The sequence below is a fragment of the Rhinolophus ferrumequinum genome, chromosome 22, assembly GCF_004115265.2.
Source record: "Rhinolophus ferrumequinum isolate MPI-CBG mRhiFer1 chromosome 22, mRhiFer1_v1.p, whole genome shotgun sequence".
In the NCBI taxonomy this organism is placed as follows: Eukaryota; Metazoa; Chordata; class Mammalia; order Chiroptera; family Rhinolophidae; genus Rhinolophus; species Rhinolophus ferrumequinum.
The window spans coordinates 25,627,281-25,650,857 of record NC_046305.1 but is presented as its reverse complement, the minus strand read 5'-3'; the positions used below and the strand labels follow the sequence as shown (position 1 = coordinate 25,650,857).

The 23,577-nt window shown below is 50.5% G+C and overlaps 1 protein-coding gene across 1 annotated transcript in view; it reads left to right on the top strand.

Moving 5' to 3' along the window:
- Positions 1-23,153, top strand: part of MFSD4A (major facilitator superfamily domain containing 4A) — a 28,847-nt gene extending 5,694 nt beyond the window's left edge. The window contains 9 exon segments of the mRNA XM_033093711.1: positions 4,744-4,942; positions 5,579-5,839; positions 8,927-9,095; positions 9,493-9,608; positions 10,939-11,112; positions 14,927-15,074; positions 18,088-18,158; positions 19,356-19,476; positions 20,750-23,153. Coding sequence (XP_032949602.1) covers positions 4,744-4,942; positions 5,579-5,839; positions 8,927-9,095; positions 9,493-9,608; positions 10,939-11,112; positions 14,927-15,074; positions 18,088-18,158; positions 19,356-19,476; positions 20,750-20,805 — 1,315 coding nt within the window. The 3' untranslated portion in view covers positions 20,806-23,153.
- The last annotated feature ends 424 nt before the right edge of the window (positions 23,154-23,577 follow it).

Here is a 23,577-nt window from a genome sequence, read left to right as displayed (position 1 = left end):
TTGGGCCAGGGCACGTCATCATGCGAAGGGTGCAGCCCCAACCTGAGTCTACCAGAATAGTCCTGCCTTAGGTAGGGATGTCCCCAAGACAGGCTTAGCTGTTCCTCCCTCTGGGTACCCCCAGCCTTAAAACAGGGCCCTGAATAAGCTGGGGTGTCAGTGTAAGGGTGACCCAGCTAAAGGAGGCCTCTTCTCTGGCCCCTTCCTCAGTCCAAGCTGCCCCTTCACTATTGCCTGGCTTGGGCTGCGTTTTCCAGCTTGCACAGGGTATGCCCTGTCTCCCATTTCTTGTCGCAGGCTCCCCCTCCTCTCTTGGGGGCTGCCTGCCCTTTTGGGGTGCAGAGGTGCTGGGGATGCCTCTGACTCCTCCTCGGTTCTGCACTCTGCCCGTCCCCTGGTTCTTCAAGGAATGAGATCATCCAGGGTAGACAGGGGGATCCTTTGTGGCAAAAATGTGAGGAGAATATCAGTGCCCATTCTGGGGGTCACTCATTCCAACCTGAGGTCACTCGTCTGTGGTGGTGAGGGGCTGGGCCTCAGCAGCAATTCTCCCCACCCCCGGGCAGCGGAGGGCAGGACAGGACAGGCTGGCTGACACCTTACTGCTCGAGCCCCTCCCCTGTTTCGAAGCCAAGCAGCCCCTCATCTTATCACGGAACCTAGAGGGCCAGAGCAGATGCTCACAGTTAGGCCAAGAGCAGGTGATCACGTGTGCCCTCTGGGTAAGGCAGACCACCTGGCTGACAGGGGCAGCAGTGTGCTCAAGGTCACACAGCAAACTGGCAGGGCCAGCAGAGCCACTGCCAGGCTGGGGGAGGACTTGGCTCCCTGCCCTCCCTCCCCGTTTGCACCTTCCATGTGGAGCTGTCAATGAGTAACTTGGACATTTTTCAGGCTTCTTAAGGAAGGGTTCCCTGGACTGTTTTGGCCATTCCTGGGAGTGGGACCCTTCTTCTGTTAGCCTAATTCACCTCGGAACCCAGAACCCGGGGAGGGCAGATCAGTGACACTACGCGGGCCTTTGCCTGGGTTGGGAGTCAAGAAACTGGATCCCGGCTTGGCGTTACTCAGCTCTCCTTCCCTGTCTGGGATGGGTTCCTGATCTGTAACATGAGGGGTAGGACTCTTAGGTCCCTCTTGTCACTCTTGCAGTTACTGGACCAGCCTCCTGGGTCACTCCAGACAGCGCTGCAACAGGAACAGGGCAGGGCCTGGGGAGAGAATCCAGGAGCTGGCACCAGCCTCTGCTCCCCTCCTGTAGGGTATGCTTCTCTGAGCCTGGCAGTGCTGTCTGGGAGAGCCCAGGGCCAGCATGGAGGGAGTGAGCGTGTGGGAGGGGGGCCACAGGTGGTGGTGGGGAAGATCCCAGTAAGTGAGCAAAGGCAAATTAGCTAGAACATCACCACACTGGCTCCACACAGCAGCCTCAGGAGGCAGAGCCTACTGTCCCCATTTTATAGTGGAAGAAACTGAAGCTCAGAGGGCTATGTGTAAGTGGCTTGCCCTAGCCATCCGCTGGAAGTAGCAGAGGTGGGCCTAGGACCAGTCTTCTGATTGCGGATCCCACCGCGTCCACACTGCCAAAGCTGTTTTGACATTATTTCATAATTTTCAATTCCCCACATTCCTGGGAGGGGCTGGTGACCAAACCATTAAGTGACCAAGCCGATTAGTGTATTTCAGTCTGGCTCTGGGATGTATCTGGGACTCATTTTTTCTTGGCAACAACATGCTCTTCTAAAGAAATTTGTTCAAGCTGACTTGGAATGCACAGGCACAGCCCTGCTGAAGCAACTGGGGAGAGCGGGCAGCCTGCGATCCAAACACAAGGTTTCCTGAGTTGCAGCTGTCCTTTCACTGGGAATGGGTCTCCATCCCCTTCATGCCCAGGAATCCCAGGCCCAGTATGGGCTTGGCCCTTCTCAGCTCCAGCTGGCGGGTGGCAAGCTGGACATGGTCCAGGGGGTGGCAGGAGACGCAGGAAGGGGCCTTCCCAGGCCAGTCTCCCTCCAGCCTCTCTTTTCCACCTGTTCTCTCTTTATCCCTCCCTCTTGCCTGTCACTGGGCCTGGGAACAAGAAAACACCCTGTGGGCATCGAGTGTCCTTCTGAAGAATGACAAGGTGAGAGGATACAAATGGGAGAGAGCAGAGGCCTGACGGGGCAGCCCGCTGGCCACTGGCCCTTCCCCATCTCCTGAGCCTCTTTATTCCACTCAGCACCTCCCTGGCACGTCTCTGTCTCTGTGTCTCTGTCTGCGTCTCTGTCACTCCTATACACTCCCACGTCAGCCTCCTAACAGGCTCCAGTCCCTTTCTCCAGGCCACCGTGTGTACGGTGATAAGACAAACCTTCCTCAAGCACTGCTCCAGTTTCACTAGCAACATCCAGTAACTCAGATTGAGCACCTTCTTGGGGCCAAGCACGGTGCCTGGGCTCCCACAATGAACAGCCTGCGGCAGATGCCTGGGAGGCCTGTGGTGGAGCCAGCAGTTATTATATGAAGCATGTGGAGCTCCCTTAACAGCAGCAGAGGGACCACTGTGGGCTCATGTTCTAGCGACTACAGCTGTTCACCGTTGCTTCTTGAGACCAGACTGCAGAATTTGGCCTCATGCTCCATCCTGGCTGGATCTGTGGCCCAGAACCAGCTCTCTCTCTGTCTCTCTGTCTCTCTGTCTCTCTCTCTCTCTCTCTGTCTGTCTCTCTCTCCGTCCTTCCCTCTATCCCCTCTCGCCATGGAAAAGCAGCATGGCTTAGGGAATATCAAGCCAGAAAACCTGGGTTTCAGTCCAGGCTCCGTCTGCTACAATTGCACAGTCCACCCCACAGCATTGTCATGTGCACCAGTGTCTTAGACACTCTAAACAAATGTTGGTCATTGTCCTGTAAACTTATTTTCTTTTCCCACACTTCCCCACAGCTGCTTCCATGTCAGTGACTGAACCCAGGCCCCCTTTCCTCGGGACTTTGCTACAGGACTGATTACTAACCACCTTTATCCCGGTTTTTCAGGACAGTATGATGATGTGTTAATTCTTCAAGAGAGTATTTGTACTTGGGACATCCGTGCTTCACCGCAGAGTGGTGAGGTGGTGGAAACGTCACCCCTCCCTGTGTACCAGGTCAATGCAGGGAACATTTGAAGGGGAGAGAGGGGACCCTCTTGCTATTCCTGAAGTCAAGCCACCCAGGATTGCCTAGTCTATGTTATTCAGGGAATGGAGGGGGAAAGAGAGAGAAAGCTATTATGAGAGGCTTGCAGCCTATAAAGGTGTGGGCATCTCCTCTGTGCCAAACACAGATGAAAGTAAGATGCATGTGCCCGGCTGCAGGAAGCAGAAACACCTGAAGCTCAGGGAGCGAGCGGCCCAGGCTGTCAGGGCGGGGGGATGCAAAGCAGGGATGTAAGGGGGGACAGGGGTCATCAGGAGGGACCTGAACAGGCATTCCCACAACACAACCTCCCTGTTTTCCTCACAGTCCCTGTGTGGGGGGAGAGGGGACGAGGGGGAGGCGAAGTGAACTCTCCCCTCCCCTCACGCAGCTCTGAGCTGGGAACAGGCAGGGGTCATGATCAGTAATCTGCCCAGCGGATCAACCTGAAAACAAGAAAAGAGAAAATAACGAACTGCTGCTGTCAGCAGAGCCCTTCTGATGAAGGATTTAATCAAAGATTGGCAAGATGAGAAGCTGAGAGCCAAGGGGTGAGAGGCAAGAGCCTCTGGGAAAAGACAGCCTGGAGGGTCTTTTGGAGGCATCTCTCTTTTCCTCAATGTGCTGGAAACTCAGACATGTCTTCTCGCCGCGTACTCCATTCCTGCTCCAGGTCCAGCAACCACAGAGGCTGACTGAGGGCTTCCCAAATTTTCATAATCTGATAAATTTCCTCCACAGCCTCTCCCTTTGAGACCCTTTTCACTGCCCAATCTCCTTCCCCCCACATCAGCCTTTCAGACTTGTCCCAGAAAATACAAGGCTTCCTACCTTTCTCTGGGAGTCTGGTTATTGGACAGAGTGTACCGAGAAGACCTTGACAGAGCCTTAAACAGTCCATTCATTTGTTCACTCATCCATTCATTCACTCATGGGGGACAGGCCCTCAGCCGGCCTGCTCTGGGCTCTCTGGGGGGGATAGCTCTCAGTGGAGATGGCCAGGGCCTGCTTTCCGGACTCTTGCCAGGCACAGAACCCAACACCTCTTCCCACAGAAGGGTCATAAAATTACCCAGATATCTCATCTGTGGCTTTGGTTCATGCAGGTCAGGTCTGGACCTGCAAAGGGCCTGGCATGGGGAGGACACCCTGCAGCCCAGTTCAGGGATTTGGGGTTCAGGTTCCATCCCCTAGCCCACTTCCAGTTTCATGCATGTGGCACAGTTCCCGTGAAATGCTCAAAGCAGATTACTCTCTAATAGTTTATAAGTAAACAATATAAAGTTGCTTATAAGTAAAATAATAGCAGTTACGCATGTTAAGGCCCATTGTGTTCCCCGTTCCATGGGCTCTTGAGTCCTCACAACCACTCTGTGAGGTAGGGATTGTTCTCAGAGGAGACTGAGGCTCATTAAACCTCTTGCCCACAACCCATAGCTGTGAGTGACAGAGCTTGTTCCTCAGATCCTTACCCCCTTCTACCAGAGGGTGGGGGTCTGTCCCCCAGGGCCACCGAGTATGTGGAGGACAAGGGCTCCCTTTGAGGGGCTCTGGGCCCCCCACTGACCTCACCCCTCTGTGACCGCAGCCTGGCCCAGTCACTGTGGGCCCTCTTCACCTGTTCTCTGGCCATCTCCCTGGTGTTTGCCGTCATTCCCGTCTGCAGTGACGTGAAGGTGCTGGCCTCCGTCATGGCACTGGCGGGCCTGGCCATGGGCTGTATTGACACTGTGGCCAACATGCAGCTGGTGAGGATGTACCAGAAGGACGCGGCCGTCTTCCTTCAGGTGAACCCACCGGGCAGCTGTGGGGCTGGCTGCTGGGGAGGGCCCTGTGCACCTGTCCATCTCTCCCCAGGGCTCAGTGTCTTTGCTCCTAGGCCAGGGTGGTGACACAGAAAGAGCACCGGGGTCTCAGTTTAGTTTGACCAGCTATCTCTGGGCTTGGGTCTTCTCGGCTCTAAAATGGGGTAATGAGCCCTGGTCATGGGGATCTAAGTGCTAACCAGAAAGTTGTTTGTACACCAGGAAATAGAGTGGTGGGACGGCTTGCTGTTCTCCTCCTGTCTCTTTCCCTCTCTCGGTATTTCTTTTTTTCTTGTCCTCCCAGTTACCCAGGACTCCAGTCCCGACCTTCCCTTTATTAAGCCTCCTTCCCTTCGATGCATGCTAACATGGGAACAGTCCCCCACTGGGGGCTAAGATTTAGGAAAGGAGGGAGGATGAGGGAGGGGATTGCCACTGTCACCAAGTTATCCCAGAACAAGCCCGAGGCTGAGATGAGCTCACTTCTCTTCTCTCCTGCCTCTCACTCCCTTGCTCCCCACTCTGCCCAGGCAGGGGCTCCCCAGATGGGACACAAGGTGGGGAATGGGGTATGAAGCGTGACATCCCCCTACCCATCCTTCCTCTCTTCCCTCCCAGGTTCTCCATTTCTTTGTGGGCTTTGGGGCTCTGCTGAGTCCCCTGATTGCTGATCCCTTCCTGTCGGAGGCCAGCTGCTTGCCTGCCAATAGCACCGCCAACGCCAGCTCCCGCAGCCTCCTCTTCCATGCCTCCAGAGTCTTGGGCCAGCCCCACATTACAGCCCGGCCTTGGTCCAACCAGACGCTGCCTGGGGTGTCCCCACAGGATGGGGCAGGGACCCGCATATCGTACGCCTTCTGGATCATGGCCCTGATCAACGTAAGTGCCACTGGGGCAGGGCTGAGTGGGGACTAGAAGATAGTCGCATGTACCAGTCTATACCAGCTCCCAGTGCGGATTCTTCTGATTCTGAGAAATGGGCTGGGGCTGAGGTGTGTCCTCAGGAAGGCGAGAGGGTGGGAGAACTCACCCCTCAGGACTCATCTGAACACCAAGGGGTTGCAGAAGATCATCTCTGAGGTCCTTCAGTTGTGACATCCTGTGATTGAGATTCCCAAGGGAGGTAAGGCAGTGAACAAGGTTAGTGAAATCAGGTCAAATTTCAAGTCATCTGAGGCTCTGTGGGAAACCTCCCCTTCTCCTCCAAGGTCAGATGAAGCCAGCCCTGGGCCAGAGCATCGCAGACCAGACCGAGCTCCTCTCCAGGATACCTCATAGCTGGTGGGGTTGTGTTGTGCCTGCTGTGAGGGGAGGCTCCTGTGGCGGCCGGGAGATAAATAACGTGACCTTTGAGGGAGCCTGCCTGCCAAGGCCGCCTTGGTGGGGGCAGAGCAAGGAGACCGCGGCACTGTGACTGGGTTGGACACTGAGTCCCCTCTGAACCCCCAGCTCACATCCTCCCCTGCCATGTCAGCACTGACTCTGGCTGGAAACTTCCTCTGATGCTCTGCAGCCCACGGTGGGTTCTCCCATGTTAGCCCAGGCTGGGGCCAGAGGGAGAGGTGGGGAGACTCCCCCACCCCAAGCCCTGCCCCCGCTTGGGAAACAGTGTCAGGAGCAACACTGGCCTCCTGGCTTGGGCCTAGTATGGGCTGGGAGTAGTGGGTATTCCGGTGGCCGTTGGCCTGCTGGCTGTGGGATGGCATCACCATGTAGCTTATCACTCTGACTTAGAGCTTCTCCTGCACTGAACATACTTGTCACCCTTCCAGAGGCAGGGAGGCTGGGTTCAGGCATGACAGCAGCTACGCAGCTGCCGCTGGGCCTCAGAATGATGTTGTGCATATAGCACGGAAAGGGGCTCTTGAGGCCACCCAGGCCCACTGAGCAGAAGGGCAGAGGGTGTCATACCATAACTGGCCCAAGGCCCTGATAGGGGATTACAAGAGGCCAGGCCAGTCTGGAACCCCAACTCCCTGGGGGCTCTCAGAAATGCCCCCGTCTCTCCCTCTGCTCCTTCCCTTTTCTGCTGTGCCCATCATTGTTTTGGAAACAATGCAGCTTTGGGCCTGTGCTCTCCAAGGGGGACCTGCGAAGGGAAGGTTCACTGTCAGTACAATGTCAAGGTGGGGACTCTGGGACCAGGAAGCCGGAAGGTCCAGCACAAGCCCAGGGTCTGTTTTCTCTTGCCCCATGAGGAACAGACTGGAGGCACTTTGTTTGCTGCAGGATTTCCGGACTTCTCCATGGGTTTGTGTCTGAAGATAAACAGTCCACCACAGAGGAAAACGAGGCTGTGCAAGCATGTGGGCATATGCATGTACACACACACACACACACACACACACAGAGGCACAGCCCACCTGGCACTCTGACTTTTAAGGTGGAGCCTGCCTTCCCTGAATGGGCTTCTACAGATGGGGTGTACTCCTGTGGCAATGCCAGCTAATCGTCTGGAAAGTCCTGCCCACCACCCACCTCTGGAAAGCCCCACCTGAGTGATCGTGCCCCTTTTACAGCTGTTTCCCCTTGGCCTTCACCCAGGCATTCGGCCACTGCAGGACTCTGTGTGTGGGTTTCCTGTTTCCCCCATCAGACTAGAGGGAGGGCCTCATCTTCCCCTTCAGACCTGGGACTCCTGAGGGCAGGGGTTGTGTCTCCTCCCGTTCAGGCCGGATTTGTGGCTCTAACTCCGCCAGGCAGAGTCTGACTTTGACTTATTTTTGAGTGTGGAAGGAGGCTCCCAAGGTGCCCCCAGGGAGGTGTCAGCACAGGGGTGGTGTTCAGGTGACTTGAGAAAATGCCCGTGGGAGCCAAGCTGGCTCCAGGCTAGGAGAGGCTCCCGCAGAGCAGCTCCAGGCAGGGGCTGGCAGTTGCTGACTTCCACCTCTACCTGCCAGCTTCGCCTGCCAGCCCAGAGGAGCACATCAGCCTCTGAGAAACTTCCGCAGCATCCTGAGCTGCCTTTTTCCTAAGCAGGAGAAACTGGATGAAGTTGCAGCAGCAAGGGCAGAGGCTAGACTGGATGAGGAGCTTCCTGGCAGCCAGGGTGGTTAGACAGCCAGAGTACCTGAGGGATGTGGCGGAGGCTTCTCCAGGCAACCTCAGAAGCAGGAGACACGTCTCATTGCCCAGGGGAGTTCATAAAACCTAAGTGGCTTAATGTAAATAGCAGTGAACTTAACATTGGGAGTGCTGCAAGTAGCATTCATTTGTTAATCAAAAGAAGTCCATGTCCCTCAAGACACGAAGACCCTGAGGATAGCCTCTAACCTCTAACCTCCTTGGGTGTAACGTCACCTAGACAACTTCTGAGGTGGAGATGGCACTGGACAGAATCAGGATGCCCAGGTTCCAGTCCTGCTCTGCCCGCAGTCAGCTGTGTGACCAGCATTAATGCTCGCTGGGTCTCTAGCTTACCACTCAGGTCTCTTCTTACAGTATTAGGTTCTGTAATAGGTTCTGACTAAGTGAAAACTTTGAGCCTCATTTGCCCCCATCTGGAAAATGGGGATGATAATTCCCCCCAGCATGTTTTATTGAGCTGTGATGAATGAAAGCAAAACTTCTTTGTAAAGCAACACATGATATACCAGCATGACAGAGTGTGAGAGGCCGTGCTCCGGCACGATCCAGGACAAGGAGGGCGGAAATGAGTTTACCTCTGGCACCTCTCCTGTGCCAGCTGAAGCCCAGTGTGTGTCCAAGCTTTGCCTGTGACAAGTACCTGTCTTTTTAGGGAAATGAATGTGGCTAAGGCTGGACAGCAGTGACACCTAGCCTGCCCTGAATCAGGGCTGCAATTGCTGGCGATACCTTGGAAATAGCTGGGCACCTTTGGAAAAGAGCTGTCTTCTCCCAGGACTGTGCAGAGATGAGCCATTTGGGCTTGTAGGCGTAGGCCAGGCATGGGAAGCGGGGAGCCTGACAGGAACAAGGCTCTCCTGACCCTCTGCCCACCCCCAGCTCCCAGTGCCCATGGCTGTGCTGTATCTGCTGTCCAAAGAGCGGCTGCTGACCTGCTGCCCTCAGAGGAGGCCCCTGCTCCTGTCTGCAGATGAGCTCGCCCTGGAGACACAGCCTCCTGAGAAGGAAGACGCTTCCTCGCTGTCCCCAAATATTCAGCCACACCCAGGTGGGGGCTCTACTGAACTTTCATGCTCACAGCCCCACACTGAGGCTCCTCTGGTAACCCCTCCCCCAGAGGGTGACCATAGGTCACAGGTGATAATGGTTGGAAAAGAACCTTGGCACCAGTGGTCTGGTGAGGCAGGAGATGGAGCAACCTGGCCAAGAGAATGAGGAAGGCAGACTTCTGGCTCCAAACTCCTCCTAACTCTGCTTGTGTGACCTTGGGCAAGTTACTTGACCTCTGGACAGGGGCTATTCCTAACAGATGGTTGAAACTAGAGGAGGTAGGAGGCAGTAAGTGGTCCCCCATTCTTCCAGGGTTCTGTCAGCCACTTCCCCTGGGCATGCAAAGGAAAGGGAGCAGAGGCTGAGACTCACCCTTGTTCTTGTGTCTCATCCAGCGCATGAGGACCTGTTCAGTTGCTGCCAAAGGAAGAACTTCAAAGGAGCCCCTTATTCCTTCTTCGCCATCCACATCACAGCTGCCCTGGTCCTGTTCATGACCGATGGGATGATGGTGAGCCTGCCCTCACGGTGTACCTTCTTGGGGGACCATCTACCCGAGACTCAAGTCTGGGAATGGCAAGAGAGAGGGGTATCAAGGTTTCCTGGAGACCTCACCTGTAAAATTTAGTTTAAATTTTTGGAGTGCTGTACTACTTTGGAGTACAGCACTCCAAAAATTTAAACTAAAAAGAAGTCCTGGGGGAAACTGTCTCCAGAGTCATTCACAGCCCCTTGGTACTATGGCCTTCTGTCCTGGTCAATTTATATTTCTGATAACTCTGTAGATAGGGGCATATAGATTTGTTACTGAGTATAGGATACCCACATTTTTTAAAAGGGCAGAGCCCTATTCCCTCAAGTAGAGGTCATGCCACGTAAACTGCAGGGAACTCCACTTCCTGGAATCCATTCCACACCTGGGCTTCTGAAGCCACTGTAGACAAGCTACAGGCAGCACCTTGGCCCAGCTATTCGGTCCACTTTGGACCTGTTACACTTTTTTTTTTTTAATTTTTTTTTTTAAAGACTTTATTGGGGAAGGGGAACAGTTCTTTACTGGGGAACAGTGTGTACTTTCAGGAGTCGAGAAATTGAACTGGCAACCTTGTGGTTGAGAGCCCACTGGCCCCTGTGGGAATCGACCGGCAGCCTTCGGAGTTAGGAGCACGGAGCTTTAACCTCCTGAGCCACCGGGCCGGCCCTGTTACACTTTTTAATGCCTTTTGCCAGAAATCTCTAAGAATTGGATTAGGATAGTTTTGAATGGCTAATTAACTGATTGCCATATGAGGGACTCTTCAAAGAGAAGAACCTAAAAACTTAGGTGACGTGGTGGAAAGCACTCGTGACAGTTCTGGTTGGTTTCCAACTCTCAATGTGACCTTGGGCAAGTCACTTCTCTTTACCCTTCCTTCTATAAAATGAGATGTTTGTGCACACTTTTTTTTGTTTGTTTGTTTTAGCTGCAGCAAATTTCCTTCAACAAAACACTTTCTGTGGAATCCTCATAAATAAGACATGCAGGGGAACCCTGCTCTGGTGAAGGGGGCCGCAGTGCTTGTGTGCCCAGACCCCATGGGCTCCCTATGGACATACACCTCCCTGGAACCCCTAGGCCTCCGCAGGTGCCGTCTGGGAACTGCGGCACCCCAGGTTCTGTTCTCAGCTCAGGCCTGTGTGTACTGTATGATCTTGGTCCCAAACCCACCCTTTGTTGAGCCTCTAGGAGCTGGACCAGTCCTCCCCGCTCCCACACCACACTTGCCCAGCCAGGCTTCCTTTCCCAAGGTTATGGTCTGGCTCTGCGGCAGTTGTGCTCAGCAGGGCCTGTCTCTCCACAGGGGGCATATTCCACCTTTGTGTACAGCTATGCAGTGGAGAAGCCGCTGTCCTTGGGACACAAGGTGGCCGGTTACCTCCCCAGCCTCTTCTGGGGCTTCATCACCCTGGGTCAGCTTGTCTCCATTCCCATCTCCTCCAAAGTGAACCCAGCCACCATGGTTTTCATCAATGTGGTAAGTGGCCTTCCACATCTTGGGGACCCAGGAGAGCCATTCACTCCTGGTCCTACCACTGCCCCAGGACTTTTGCTCAGGACTGGACTCTGCCAATAGGGTGGGATAGTAGGAATAGAGAGAGGAGAGGACTGGAGAGGAGAGATTCTGGTGCGGAAGGAATGGAAATCCAGGAGGTGGAGCCTACCCATGTGATCTTGGAAAAGTCCTTTCCTCTCTTTGGGCCCCTGATATTGTACCCATAAAAGGAAAGGGCTGTAAGAGGTGACTCCTGCTATATGTGGGGCAGGTCCCAGCTGACAACCCGCCAAGAATAGCAGAGAAGCAGGTGCTGGCTTTGGTCCTCCCGTGTTCACCTCGGTGCCCAGTTGGTCAGAGCCTTGTGGCCAGTGGAGGCCAGGGATCCCCTAGCCCCCTGGCCTTCAGAATCACCCTCTGGGCTGTAGCCTGGGAACTTGGATTTGGAAACTCTCCCAGGTGATTCTCAAGTACCAGACTGGCATGTAGGCTGCCTTCAAGGAACCGGTCTGCCCAGGAGGCAGGAAGTCTGGCCCTGAGCGATGGGTTAAGACTTTCGCCATGATGTTTGTCTATGTCACCATCTATGACAAAGGGGTCCAGATTACAGATTCCTGAAAGGTCATCTAGCCCAATTTCCCACTAGGGCTTTGATCACCTCTATAACATCTCTTTACAGAGGAGGGGTACACAGTCTGTTTAAACACCTCCAGTGACTGGGAACTCACTACCTTTCCAGGTAGCCCAATATATTGTCAGAAAGGCCTTCCTTGGGTTGAGTTTCGGGTGGAGAGGAGGTTGAGAAATAATGTTGGGGCTACACAAACCAAAGAACCCCATGCCCCAAGAAAGGCCCTTGAGATTGGCCTTGTGCTGGGTTATGACCATCAAGAAAGAAGTTTCCGTTGAAGGTAGGTGGGAGGTTGGGTACGTTGAAGCCAAACTCAAGAGGCTGAGGGTGAGAGAGAGATGGGAAGTGGAGGCATGAGTGTTGCAAATATTTCTGAGCTGAAGGGAGTTTTGTTTCACAGGAGTCGGGGTGGTATGGGCCTATTTGTAGGCAGAGGAGAAAGGGAGGATGCCTGTAAGGAGGGGCGGGTCTGTGAATATACCATTGTCTGAGAGGAACTGAGCTAATGGGGGGGGGGGGAGGAATGAAGAGCAGAGGGGAAGGAAGTGCAAAGCTCAGGTAGGAGGGAGGCCCCTGTTCCATGGAGCTGGGATGACATGACGCAGGGAAGAAGAGCTAGAGAACAGTGAGGGTACAGGCGCTGCTGGTGGACACAAAGCCAGCTGCTTAGAGAGGAGCGGGGGTGGGGTGGGGGATGGAATCTGGGTTTGAGAGAAAGAAGAAAGTCTGAAGCATCCACATGAATTAGGCACTGATGGGTTTTAAAAAGTAAAATCAGATTCTGGGGCCTGACCCAGACTGAATCAGAATGTTGGGGGAGGGGCCTCGCAATCTCTCTATTTAACAAACACCCAGGGGTTCGTGTCATCAAGCAAGTTCTGGAAAACACTATCCGAGAGCAAGGGATTCCCAACTATATTAGACCCCGTGGAGGTGCTTTTGGAAAATGCAGATTCTAGGCCACTACCCCAGAGATTCTGACTCAGGGGGTGTGGAGAGGAGCCTGGACATCTGGATGATTTTTAAAGCATTTTGGGTGCTTTGAGTGGGCACCCTGTTGGGCCTACAGCTGAACAGCCCTGAGCAAGTTCCCGATGCTGCAGCTGCCCTGGGACTGTCTCATGTTCACTGCAACTACCCCTCAGTATTCCTCTCATTTTTAAATTAATGGTTACTCGGTGCTCAGCTTAGTCCTGGGTCTCAACTACTGCTGGTTAATGAGCTCTCCTGCAGGGAACTGCAGGGGTGCCCAGTTCTGTGAGAAGAGTTCTCTGCCTTCAGGGAGCTTACAGTCAGCTAGGGAAGAAGCTGGGCAGGGGAAAGGAGCATGTACTCTGGCCCAGAAGGTCAGGATGAGGAGCCTGTAGCAGGTGGGAGGCAGGATGAGAGCCAGAGTGCATCAACTCTGCCATCTGGTGAGGAGGGCCACACCGATCAGGAGAATTGGTTGGCAGAGTTGCTAATTTGCCCTGGACATGCTTAGTCTTCTGTCACCCATGCTGAAATAAGAGTTAGATGTTTCAAAACTTCCCCAAGTCTGGAGATTTTCAGAGTGACTCAAAGCCGGCTTAGAGATGTGCCTGGTTTGTAAGCGGGACGGCAGGTGGTAGGAGGGGAGCAGAAGAACACCTTCAGAGTACTGGTTCTGCCCCAGGCCTAAGATGAGAGCTGACTACCAAGGAGGCATCAGCCTCGTGAAGAGCAGAGGGGAGAGTGTTCCTGGCAGAGGGTACTTCTGGCTGAGAGGCCCCAGGGGGTGAATGAACTTGGCGGATTGGGGGTGGAGTGTGTGGTGGGCACGGCTGGGTGGGGAGCAGAAAGATTTTATTCAAAGGAGGAGGAAGACCTTTAGGTTTTAAGCGGTGAATAACGTGATCTGCTTTGCATTTTAAAAGCACACCCCAGCTGCTCTGTGGAAGGATGGACTGTAAAGAGGCCAGTTATGCAGGGAGACAGTGAGATGGCACTATTGCAGTTCAGGCCTGAGAGGTGGCGCCTGGACAAGGCTGCTCAGAATGGATTTGGAGAAGTACGAACATTCTAAGACGTTTTTTAAGGTCAAGTTGACAGGCCTTGTGGTTGGCTGTGACATAGGAGGTGAGAAAAGGACTCAATCAAGGCTTCCTTTCCTTACCTCCTGAGACATTACGAAAAGCTCACACACAAATAGTAGAACTCATATTTGTCTAAAGCTTCACACATGAAGAGTCCCCGCGTTGCTGTCATTTCCCCACCACTCTTTAGTTAGCTTTTGTAACCCATTTTACAGCTTAGGAAGCTAAGAATCAGAGAGATTGGCTACTTCAAGGCCCCAGAACTGGTCAAAAACAGAGTTGGTACTTACATCTGGGTCTTTGCCTCCAAATCGATGCTGCCTGGGTTTCTTCCCAGATGCATTTTGCATAGAAATTTGTCTATACTGACAAACACATTTTTAAAGAATTTAGAAAAAGGATTATTTTAAAAATATGCCCCTGTGGCAAAGACCCTGACTGAACTAGAAAGATTTCTGGTCCATTAGCCCATCACCTTAGCCCTCCCTCACCTTAGCCCTCCAACCATGGGTTACAATCTGCCCTTGAAAGTTGAACACAATTTGGGGTGCTGTGTGTGGGGGGGGACGGGGGTGAAGCCAAGCTGGCCTGCCACAGCCAATGACCCTCTTCCGGGAGGTCTGCTTGGATCCTCAGAGACTGGGGACCCCCGCAGCCAGCACCCCATTTCTCCTGCTACCCCAATGTGTCCTCTGCGAACTCACGGCTTTTAGGGAAAGAGAAGCAGCTCCTCTTCATGACAAATGGAGGACTCCGAACTCTGACCAATCCACCAGCAGGGCAGAGAGCTGACGACTTGAATGGAATTCCCTGTGCTTACAGATGAGACCTTGGGGGCAGACAGTCTGCCCTCACCGAGCACTTCTTAAGCGTGTGTGCAAGCCATTTGCGGAGATGTTCGTTGGGTTGGGCTCACCTCCCCGCTTTCTTATATTCTCTTGGTTGTCAGACACCAGATTAGGGAAGGTGCAGTCCCCACATATTCCACAGGGTGGCACACTGGTCACAGCGCTGCTCCTGGGGCCGAACTGTCCAAGTCAGGAGACAGGTGGACTCCTGGTTTTGCCCAGCTTTTCCCAATTTCTAATCACCTCCATCACTGCTGTGACAGGTCGGCGTGGTGGTGACATCCTTGGTGCTTCTTGCTTTCCCCTACAACGTCATCTTCCTGTTCGTGGGGACAGCCATTCTGGGCCTGTTCCTCAGCAGCACCTTCCCCAGCTTGCTAGCCTACACTGAGGACATTCTGCAGTACAAAGGTGAGTGTGCAGGCTGAGAGCAAAGGCATTTTGGTTCCCTCCGACTCGGTGCCACTGCCTCCCCCAGACCCCATCTTTCTGTGATGTTCTAGATGGAAGATCACTGCCCTACCTACCTCCTCATAGAAACGACGCTCCCCTGACTGGTGGGAACAGGCTCACAGATGAGGGTTGTTCTGACCTGTGGAGCTCCCCCTGCAACATTGTGCCTGCATCATGTGATTTCAGGCCACAGAGAAGCTTACTGCTTTTTTCCTTTTGCTTTTTTTCCGTAGTAATGTCTACTGACCCACAACTGGCATTTTGTGTAACAGGCATGGAAATTCCAAGTTCAAAGAAAAGCAAAGTGGCATGGGAGAAGTTACAGCCTCGGAAAGGGGTTTTATACCTTGTCGGTCACAGTACCTCCGTGCTTTACTGTTCTTGCGGATGGATGTTGTTCTAAACTCAGAGGGTTAGAACGAGGACCTTACACCTGATTTGTGACACAGCTTCCTTGATGTCAGAAACCTCTAAGTCTCTTGACTAATCTCCTTCCCTTCCTATAGCTTCCCAAATGCATATACCACAGATCTTTTTTTTAAATGAGTTAATTAAAAATAATTATGTTTTGAACAGTTAATATTACCCTTAGAAGTAACTAGAGACTCCCTAAAGTGTTGGAAAACCAGCATTAGGATTTCTTTAAAGGAGGAGAGGGGGAAATTGGTGTATGGGGGGAGGGGGTGGTCAGAGCAATTAGAGCGACACCCACCTCAGTTCTCCACAATGAGGGATAATCCCCAAACCTCAAGTGAGTAAATGAAGTCAAGAAATAATGTTGGCATCATATGTCACACATTATATATATCCCATAGAGTTTTAAGTGAAGTGATCAATAAATGTTAGTTTAACAGTAATAAAAGTAGTTATATTGGTTGATTCTGCCTGCAAACGATCACTCAAACTCGATCATTTCTCTCCATCTCTGCCTTAGTCTGGGCTTTTATCGTCACTTACCTGCTTGGAATATTTAACGGTGCCTGATCACCTCCATCCCTGCCTTGGCAGATCTTGGCTTGTCTCCTTGCCTTCAGATTTGGCTCTACCAGAGGTTCTCAATGCTGTTTCCACATTAGAATCACCTAGAGCACTTGGAACAAAACCCACTGCCTGGGCTTCATCTCCACAAAGTCTGACGTAATTGGTCAGGAGTGGCAGGGTGATTCTAACATGGAGCCAGGGTGCGGACCACTTACCGAGCCATCCTTGGAGCTACAGCAGAAGGACGGCTTTAAAACAGAGCCGGTCCTGCCCTTCATGTCTTCCTGTGAAGCTCTTTTCCTTTCTCCAGCCTCCTCCCACCCTCAGAGGGGAACCTCAGAGCTGGCATTCTAGCTGGTGACTGCCTGATGGCACATAAACTCCCGTCCCTCCACACTTTGGTACATGGTGAACCCTCTGCCTGGAATGCCCTCTACTCCATCTCTCCTCCTCTGTCCCTCCAAGATGAACAGGCACTCAGTGTATTTGTTAACTCTAATTATTCATCTAAGTACCCTCAGTGTTTAGCATAGTACCTGATGCACAGAAGGTATTGGGATGTTTCTGAATGAATGAGTGGAGCAGATAGTGGGTGCTACTGGAATTCAGAGAAGGGAGTAACCAGTGTTGAATCTAGAAGTAGCTTCCTGGAGGAGATGGGGTGTGAGCTGGCCTAGATTTTGGAAAGACAGAAAGAAAAATGAAAGCCATACCAGGGAAGGGTGGGGCAGGACGGCAGTGACCAGTGTGAGAGCAAAGGCACAGGGACAGGTATAAATGTAAGCGAGACTAAAAGAGGGACTTCAAGCCCAAAGTAGAAAATGATCTCTGTTTTATTCAAAAAACACTCAGTGTCTACCATATGTTGGCCACTGTGCAGATAATAACTAGTGGTATATGCCGCTGGACTAAAATTCAAGGCACAGTCCTCTCGGGCTTACAGCTTATGGGGAAGGTTGCCCAGTAAACAGACAGTGGCGGGTATAGGGTGCCGGCGGCTGATGGAGCACAGAGGAGGAGCAACTAATCCAGGTTTGGTACTGGGGGTGGGGAAGAAGATTACAGATGGAAATTAACCTAGGGCTTAAAAGATGAACAGGAGTTTGAGAAAGAGGAGGAGGAAGAGGAATGTTTAGGAGTGAACACGTGTCAGGACTGGTGGTGAGAGTTCGTGGGTCGGGACACTGCAGGTGGCTTCTGGCTGGAGGGTAGAGTGTGCGCAGGGAGTATGAGGGATGAGTCTGAGCTCTCAACAGGGACAGATTATAAAGGGCCCTGGAAACCACATGAAAGCATTTGGACTCTATCCTGAAGGCAGCGTTGACGGGTTTCAGCAGAGAACTGGCCTGGTTTCGAGGGTTTACTATATGCCAGCATTATGCTAAGCACTTACATGGATCGCATCAGAGGGATCCACACAGCAACCCTGGGAAAGACATGCTGTGGTGCCTACTTTATGGAAGGAAACCAAGCCTACAGAAGGGAGAGAACTTGATGAAGGTCACATAGCTAGTAGGTGACAAAGGTGGGCTTGGAACCCAAGTCTGACTCTGAAGCTTGGGCTCTGAAGGTGTGTGCCATGTTGCCAGATTGATGAGATGTGTGACTGGTCTGGGCAATGCCTGGGCAGTGACAACACATTCTGCCCTGAGCAGAGGGCTGGCCTGAGGAGATCGAGAAATCTTTCTGGAAAGGTAGGTAGTGCTCAGATGGGGAAGGGCCCTGGCTAAGTAACTGGGAATTTACCAGGAAGACAATCATGAGCAATTGACGGTTTCAGAATAACGAAGGAACCTAATGACAACAGGACCTAAGCATTCCCAAAGCAAAATTAAGGGCTAAAGTCTGAGACATCTTAGGAATCCCAAGTAGTTCTCTTCGGCAGCCATGCCATTTTCCAGAGACTTCCCAGAAACAACCTAGATTGTGCCAGATGACTTTTATCTCCTCAACTTGCTCTTACTAAACCAAATCCTTCTCTTTTGGGTAGGCTGTGCAACCACAGTGCTGGTGACAGGGGCAGGAGTTGGCGAGATGTCTCTCCAGATGCTGGTTGGTTGGGTATGTGGGAAACTTGGGGGACGGGAGACCAATTGGGGCGCGCTCCTCCAAACTGGTGGAAAGGTGCAGCCAACCACCTTCTAAACCCAGGCTAGCAGGGCCCCACTCTGTCTGTGTCACCTGTTTCCATTTCTAAGCCAGCCTTGAAAGCGAGCCTCCGAATGGGGGACCTGGAGCTGGGAAGGGATGTGATAGTCCAAAGCAAACACAAGTCCTGTCTGGGAGCAGGGCCAGAGGGGCCCCGTGGGAATGTTGTTCAGCTCCTGAGACTGGGACGGGTTCGAGCTGCAGAACTCTTTTTCCACCCCTTCCCAACCCGCCACTCCCTCATCCTACCTCCTGTCGTCTTTGGCCACCTGCAAGGGGCCCAGCTTTCCTGCCAAACTCCTGCTCTGATCACAGGCCCACTCCCTCAGTTTTTGTTAAACATACCCACGGTTCATGTGTTCACCAGGGGGGAAAAAAAGAATGTATCTACTTTTTACTGAAGACGATTTAGATATTGTCATTCCCCTTTTTACAAAGTAGGATACCGAAACTCAGATGAGTGACTTGCCCTCAGTCACACTTCTAATAACTGACAGGGATGATGTCCAAACTTAGGTCTTTCAGTCCCCAAAATGCCCCTCTTCATTGGTCTCCATTCCTCTGCTTATGCTTTGCTGGGCAGGGGAAGAGCTACATCCTACAATGCCCTCTGCATCTAAAAGATGTGAGGCTGTGCTTCAGTGTACCTCAGTGGGGGATGGAGGAAACGTGCTATTTGCTAAAGTTGGTGATGGGTCCATGGGAGTTCCATAGGCTACTTTGGCAAGTATCTAAAATTTTCCATAATAAAAGGCTAATATATATATACATATATACCTTCTTGCAAAGTTCTGGTCAGGCCTTGTGGGTAGAAAAACACCTGGTATGACTGCAGTTTTAAAAGGAAGATAGGGAGATTTTTCCGCAGGTTCCAGACATAGTGCTGGGGTCACTGGGTCCAACCCCTGCCTTAGCGCAGGATTTCTGCCTCCTCCAGAAACATAATCTTGAAACAAGGCCAAGACATCCCTCCTACCCATGTTTCTATCTACTGGTAGGATGGGACTCAACTTGCCTGGAAAACCTGCCAAAGGCCGGAGGCCGCTTCCTCCAATACATCTTCATGTGAGGTTTTGATGGCCTGTATGTCTGTGTTTTCCCCTCTGGCAGTTATTCCAGGCTCAGGGCAGCTACAGTTTCCTGGTCTGTGGCGTGATCTTTGGTTGCTTGGCTTTTACCTTCTACATCTTGCTCCTGTTTTTCCACAGGATGCACCCTGGACGCTCATCAGGTAAGGAAAGAATCTGTGTCGACACAAGAGGAAGAAAACAGAGCAAGGGAGGTGGGGGGGGAGATGTGGGAAATGCTCTGGATCTTAGCACGCCACCCATGCTGTTCTATTCCAAGTAAAATGCAAGGAAATGTTTATTTTTCTACAGCTTCCTTTCCCCTCTTCCTGCTTTGCCATGCGATTGTGCTGCGCTGTTAGGGCAGGAGGGACCTGGATAGGCTGACTCATGGTTTCTCTATTAAGAGAGGGGCATGGATGTGAACTTGGCTTCCTGCATCCCACCGTGCCACGGGACCATGTGCCAAGACTCTTTCCAGCCTTCTTGGCTAGAATTTGGCCCAGCAGCCTAACTGGCCATCTCTTTGCAGTTTAGGATTTTGCCTCTAGTCCAAATCTCTTTTTCAAAAAGTCCTTCAGGCCAGTGACGCTACCTAAGAATAGTCTCACTCCTGGAGACCCCAGGCAGTGGGAGTCCCAAAGCTACTGTCGTAACCCTGAGCCCTCCTCTGCCTTTCTGCCCAGAGCGCTCAAGTCCCCACAAGCCAATCAGCTGTCTGCAGTCCTCTCAGCAGGTGGCAATACCGTGTTTCCCAGATAATAAGACCGGGTCTTATACCATGTTTCCCTGACAATAAGACCGGGTCTTACATTAATTTTTGCTCCAAAAGATGCATTAGGGCGTATTTTCAGGGAATGTCTTATTTTTTCATGTACAACAATCTACATTTATTCAAATACAGTCATGTCATCTTCTGGAACATCGTCATAACGTACTAAATGCGTCCGTCTGGCTGACGATCTTAACGGGCTTATTTTTGGGGTAGGTCTTATTTTCGGGGAAACATGGTAGGCACCCTTTAAACAATCAATTTAAAGGCCCAAAAGAACAATGGGGGGCCCCAATCAGCACTAACTACAGTCTAGCTTCTGAGGCAGCAGGTGCCAGTTGCTGTCTAGCCCAGGGCTCAGCACAGAGCCTTCATTTAGGCCCTGTGCAAGAAATATTTGCTGAATATCAAATGAGTAACATTTAATGAGTTCCTTATTCATGGGAGACAAAAAGAAATACATATTCCCTGAGCCCTAGATACTATTAGTCTCAACAGACTGGCTCCACCAACAGTCTGCCAGAACCAGTAGGTCTGACTTTTCACTTGGCTCCCTGAGGAGCCATAGAACAGCAGACAAACAAAAAGCCTGGGGAAGCTCTCAGATGAATGTTGCAACTTAATCAGAGCTGCTGAAATGTGCTGCCTGTTTTTTCCTGTTGTAGTTCCTATCCAGGACAAACCACTTGGAATGGAAAGCTTGGAGTGCTACCAGAGGTAAAACTAGGTGAAGGAGACAGGCGAAGACATCCAGCCTCTTGAGCGCCAGCAGAGACCAAATGTGTGGAAGAAAGCTGGGGTGGCAGTGGAAGCAATCTCTCCATGCTTTGGTTCAGATGTTCCCCACTATATACTTGTGTATAAGAAATTAAATTGAGTTCTGGTACCTGGGTCCTCCCTGGGCCAATCATTAGTTTACTGGCTATTCCAGTTACCTTCCTTTTCCCTGTTTCACTTTTGCTAAGCACTGTCCATACGAGCTGTCCAGGATGCCCAGATGGGAACGCGACACCATCTGCTTCACTCCACTGGTCCCTCCTGCATGGACCACGCCCTGGGTTTGAAGATCACTCTTAGTTGAAGTTTGAAAAAAATAGGTTGAAATTGTAAAGCTCAACAGTGATTATTGCTATATGTAGATATATTTTAAATTAATCAAAACAAACCCTAAGTTATTCCGTGGCATGCTCACAAGATTTATGTGCTTTTATTAATTGTCCAAAGTCCCACCAATTCCTGCTGCTATCAGTAATTCATCCATAATGTAAAACAGCAAAAGGAAAAGTTGAATCTTGCTATCTTTGGGATGCTAATTCAGTGGTATGTGGGGCTAGCTCATACCAGCTTATAAAAGCTGAATGTGAAAATTTCATTTTGAGAGCTGGTGGTTAAATGCAGCCATTATTAAAAATTGAATTAGACACTTTAAATTACTTTAAAAGCAAAGGTAATAGCTACTCAAAACTCATCACTAATTTTTCTGTATCTATGCTCTTGAGGTGGTTTATGACAATTATCTATGGTGGAAATATTAATATATAGTATATATATAAAAGGATGCTTCCGTGCATCTCTTTCAATTCCACTTTCAGTGATAACGTGTTGGTGGCTTGAGAACAGACATGGTGGGAGTATTTATACCCCATTAATTGGCAAAAGCTACAAATCATGGCTTCCCCTCACCCCGCCGAGAGCCAGCTGTTAAAAACTTTTACCAGCACGCCCCTGCTAGTAACCAATGCTATTGTTCCAGAAGTTGCCAGGGAGAATGGGATGTTGTATTTTTCTTTACTGACATTGACTAGCTTATAAAAGTTCTAAAAACTTCACTAAGAATTTCTCAAAAATACCTAATTTAAATTTTGCATCTCCTGTAGAGAAAAACACTTTACAGGCATACCTCAAGGGTGTTTATTGCAGGTTTGGTTCCAGACCACTGCAATAAAGTATCGCAATAAAGCGAGCTGTAATCTTTTTGCCGGTGGAGGGTCTTACCTTCAATTTGTAAAAAAAAAAAAAAAAAAAATCTGTGAAACACAGTAAGTGAGGCACAATAAAACGAGGTATGCCTGAATACCATGTCAAGTTCTTTAACAAAAGTAGGACTACTGAACAATTCAAGCTGTGTAGTATACTGAAAGCAGTGCCTGTCTGTCAAGGAATAACAGCTCCTGTCCAGAGCACATACTGCAGTAATGCAGAGAGAAGGCAAACTCAGCAACTTGGAAAGAAAAGGACTCTAAGACCACTGTAGGTTGTGAAATGGCTATTTACAGTGACTTGTGTTTATTAGTTTACCTGCACTTCTCTGTGTATATACAAATAGACAAATAGACACACATAAAAAGTAAGTGGAGCATGATTCTTAGCAATCTGTCCAAGAGTGTGATTCACGTGCCCATCATTAAAATGTCTGTCCTGGAACTATAGGCACTGTCACGCAAGCCAGCGCCATCTGCCAGCAGCAGGTGTGGTGATGACGATGTGGCTGCTGAGAGACCTGCTTCAAGCACGGGACTCACCTTCGGGCTCTGTGGTCCTGGGCAGATCACGGAGGCTGTTCCAGCCTTTTTTTTTTTTAAATCTGTAAAATGACATTTCAAAAACCCTTACCCTACCTCAAAGGAATTCTGAATTAAGTGAATTTGTGTAAAACAATTATTACATGCCTGATACAGGAATTGCTTAATAAATGTTAGCAATTTTTATTTTTAAAACATCCTTATAAGCAAGTTAGAAATTGTTCATGTTTGGTGCGTATTTATTGTAATTCAAATAGATCCAAATTCTTTTGAAAGCTGGTGGCCTAGGAGTATAGTTTTCATTACGTCTGTAAATGCTTAAAAGTGTTAGATGCTAGCCAAACTTAAATGTGCAACCTAACTGTAGAGTGACTGACCTGAGCAAAAAGAAAACGGCTGTATTTTTCTTGTGGTTTTTCAAGAAAACCACTTTTTTACACAGATTTAGAAGAATCAATGGCTACATCTAAGGTGATGGTGATTAATTTGTGAATATAAAAAAATGACTGAAACAAATCTAAGAGTGCCTTTTCTAAAATAAAATATTTTAAATTGAGTGTGTTATCTATAATCAAAGACAATTGCTCCTTTTATATAAGCCCAGAAACAAATGACCAAATGTTCCACGAAGACACGTCTGTCTCATACTGTGGGTTCACATGGCTGGTATTTTAGAAGAAACAAAACTCGCACAGACAGGATTGAGAACCACTGTTCCCTCTTACACATAATCAGAGTATGAGAAGGAAGATAGGTTTTCACACCATACTGCATAGTCAGCTGCACACCAAGTATGGCTTTTTTCCTGATCTCCTTTAAAGAGTTTTGATATTTCAGAGTGCTGTGGAGTCACCCTGTTCCCAGATTTCCCTCTGCTATTTGGATGTGGGAATCTAACCCATCGTACACCAGATTCACTAAAGGAAGACATAGTGACAAAAAGGTCTTTGAGAGAATTCATTTATTCACTT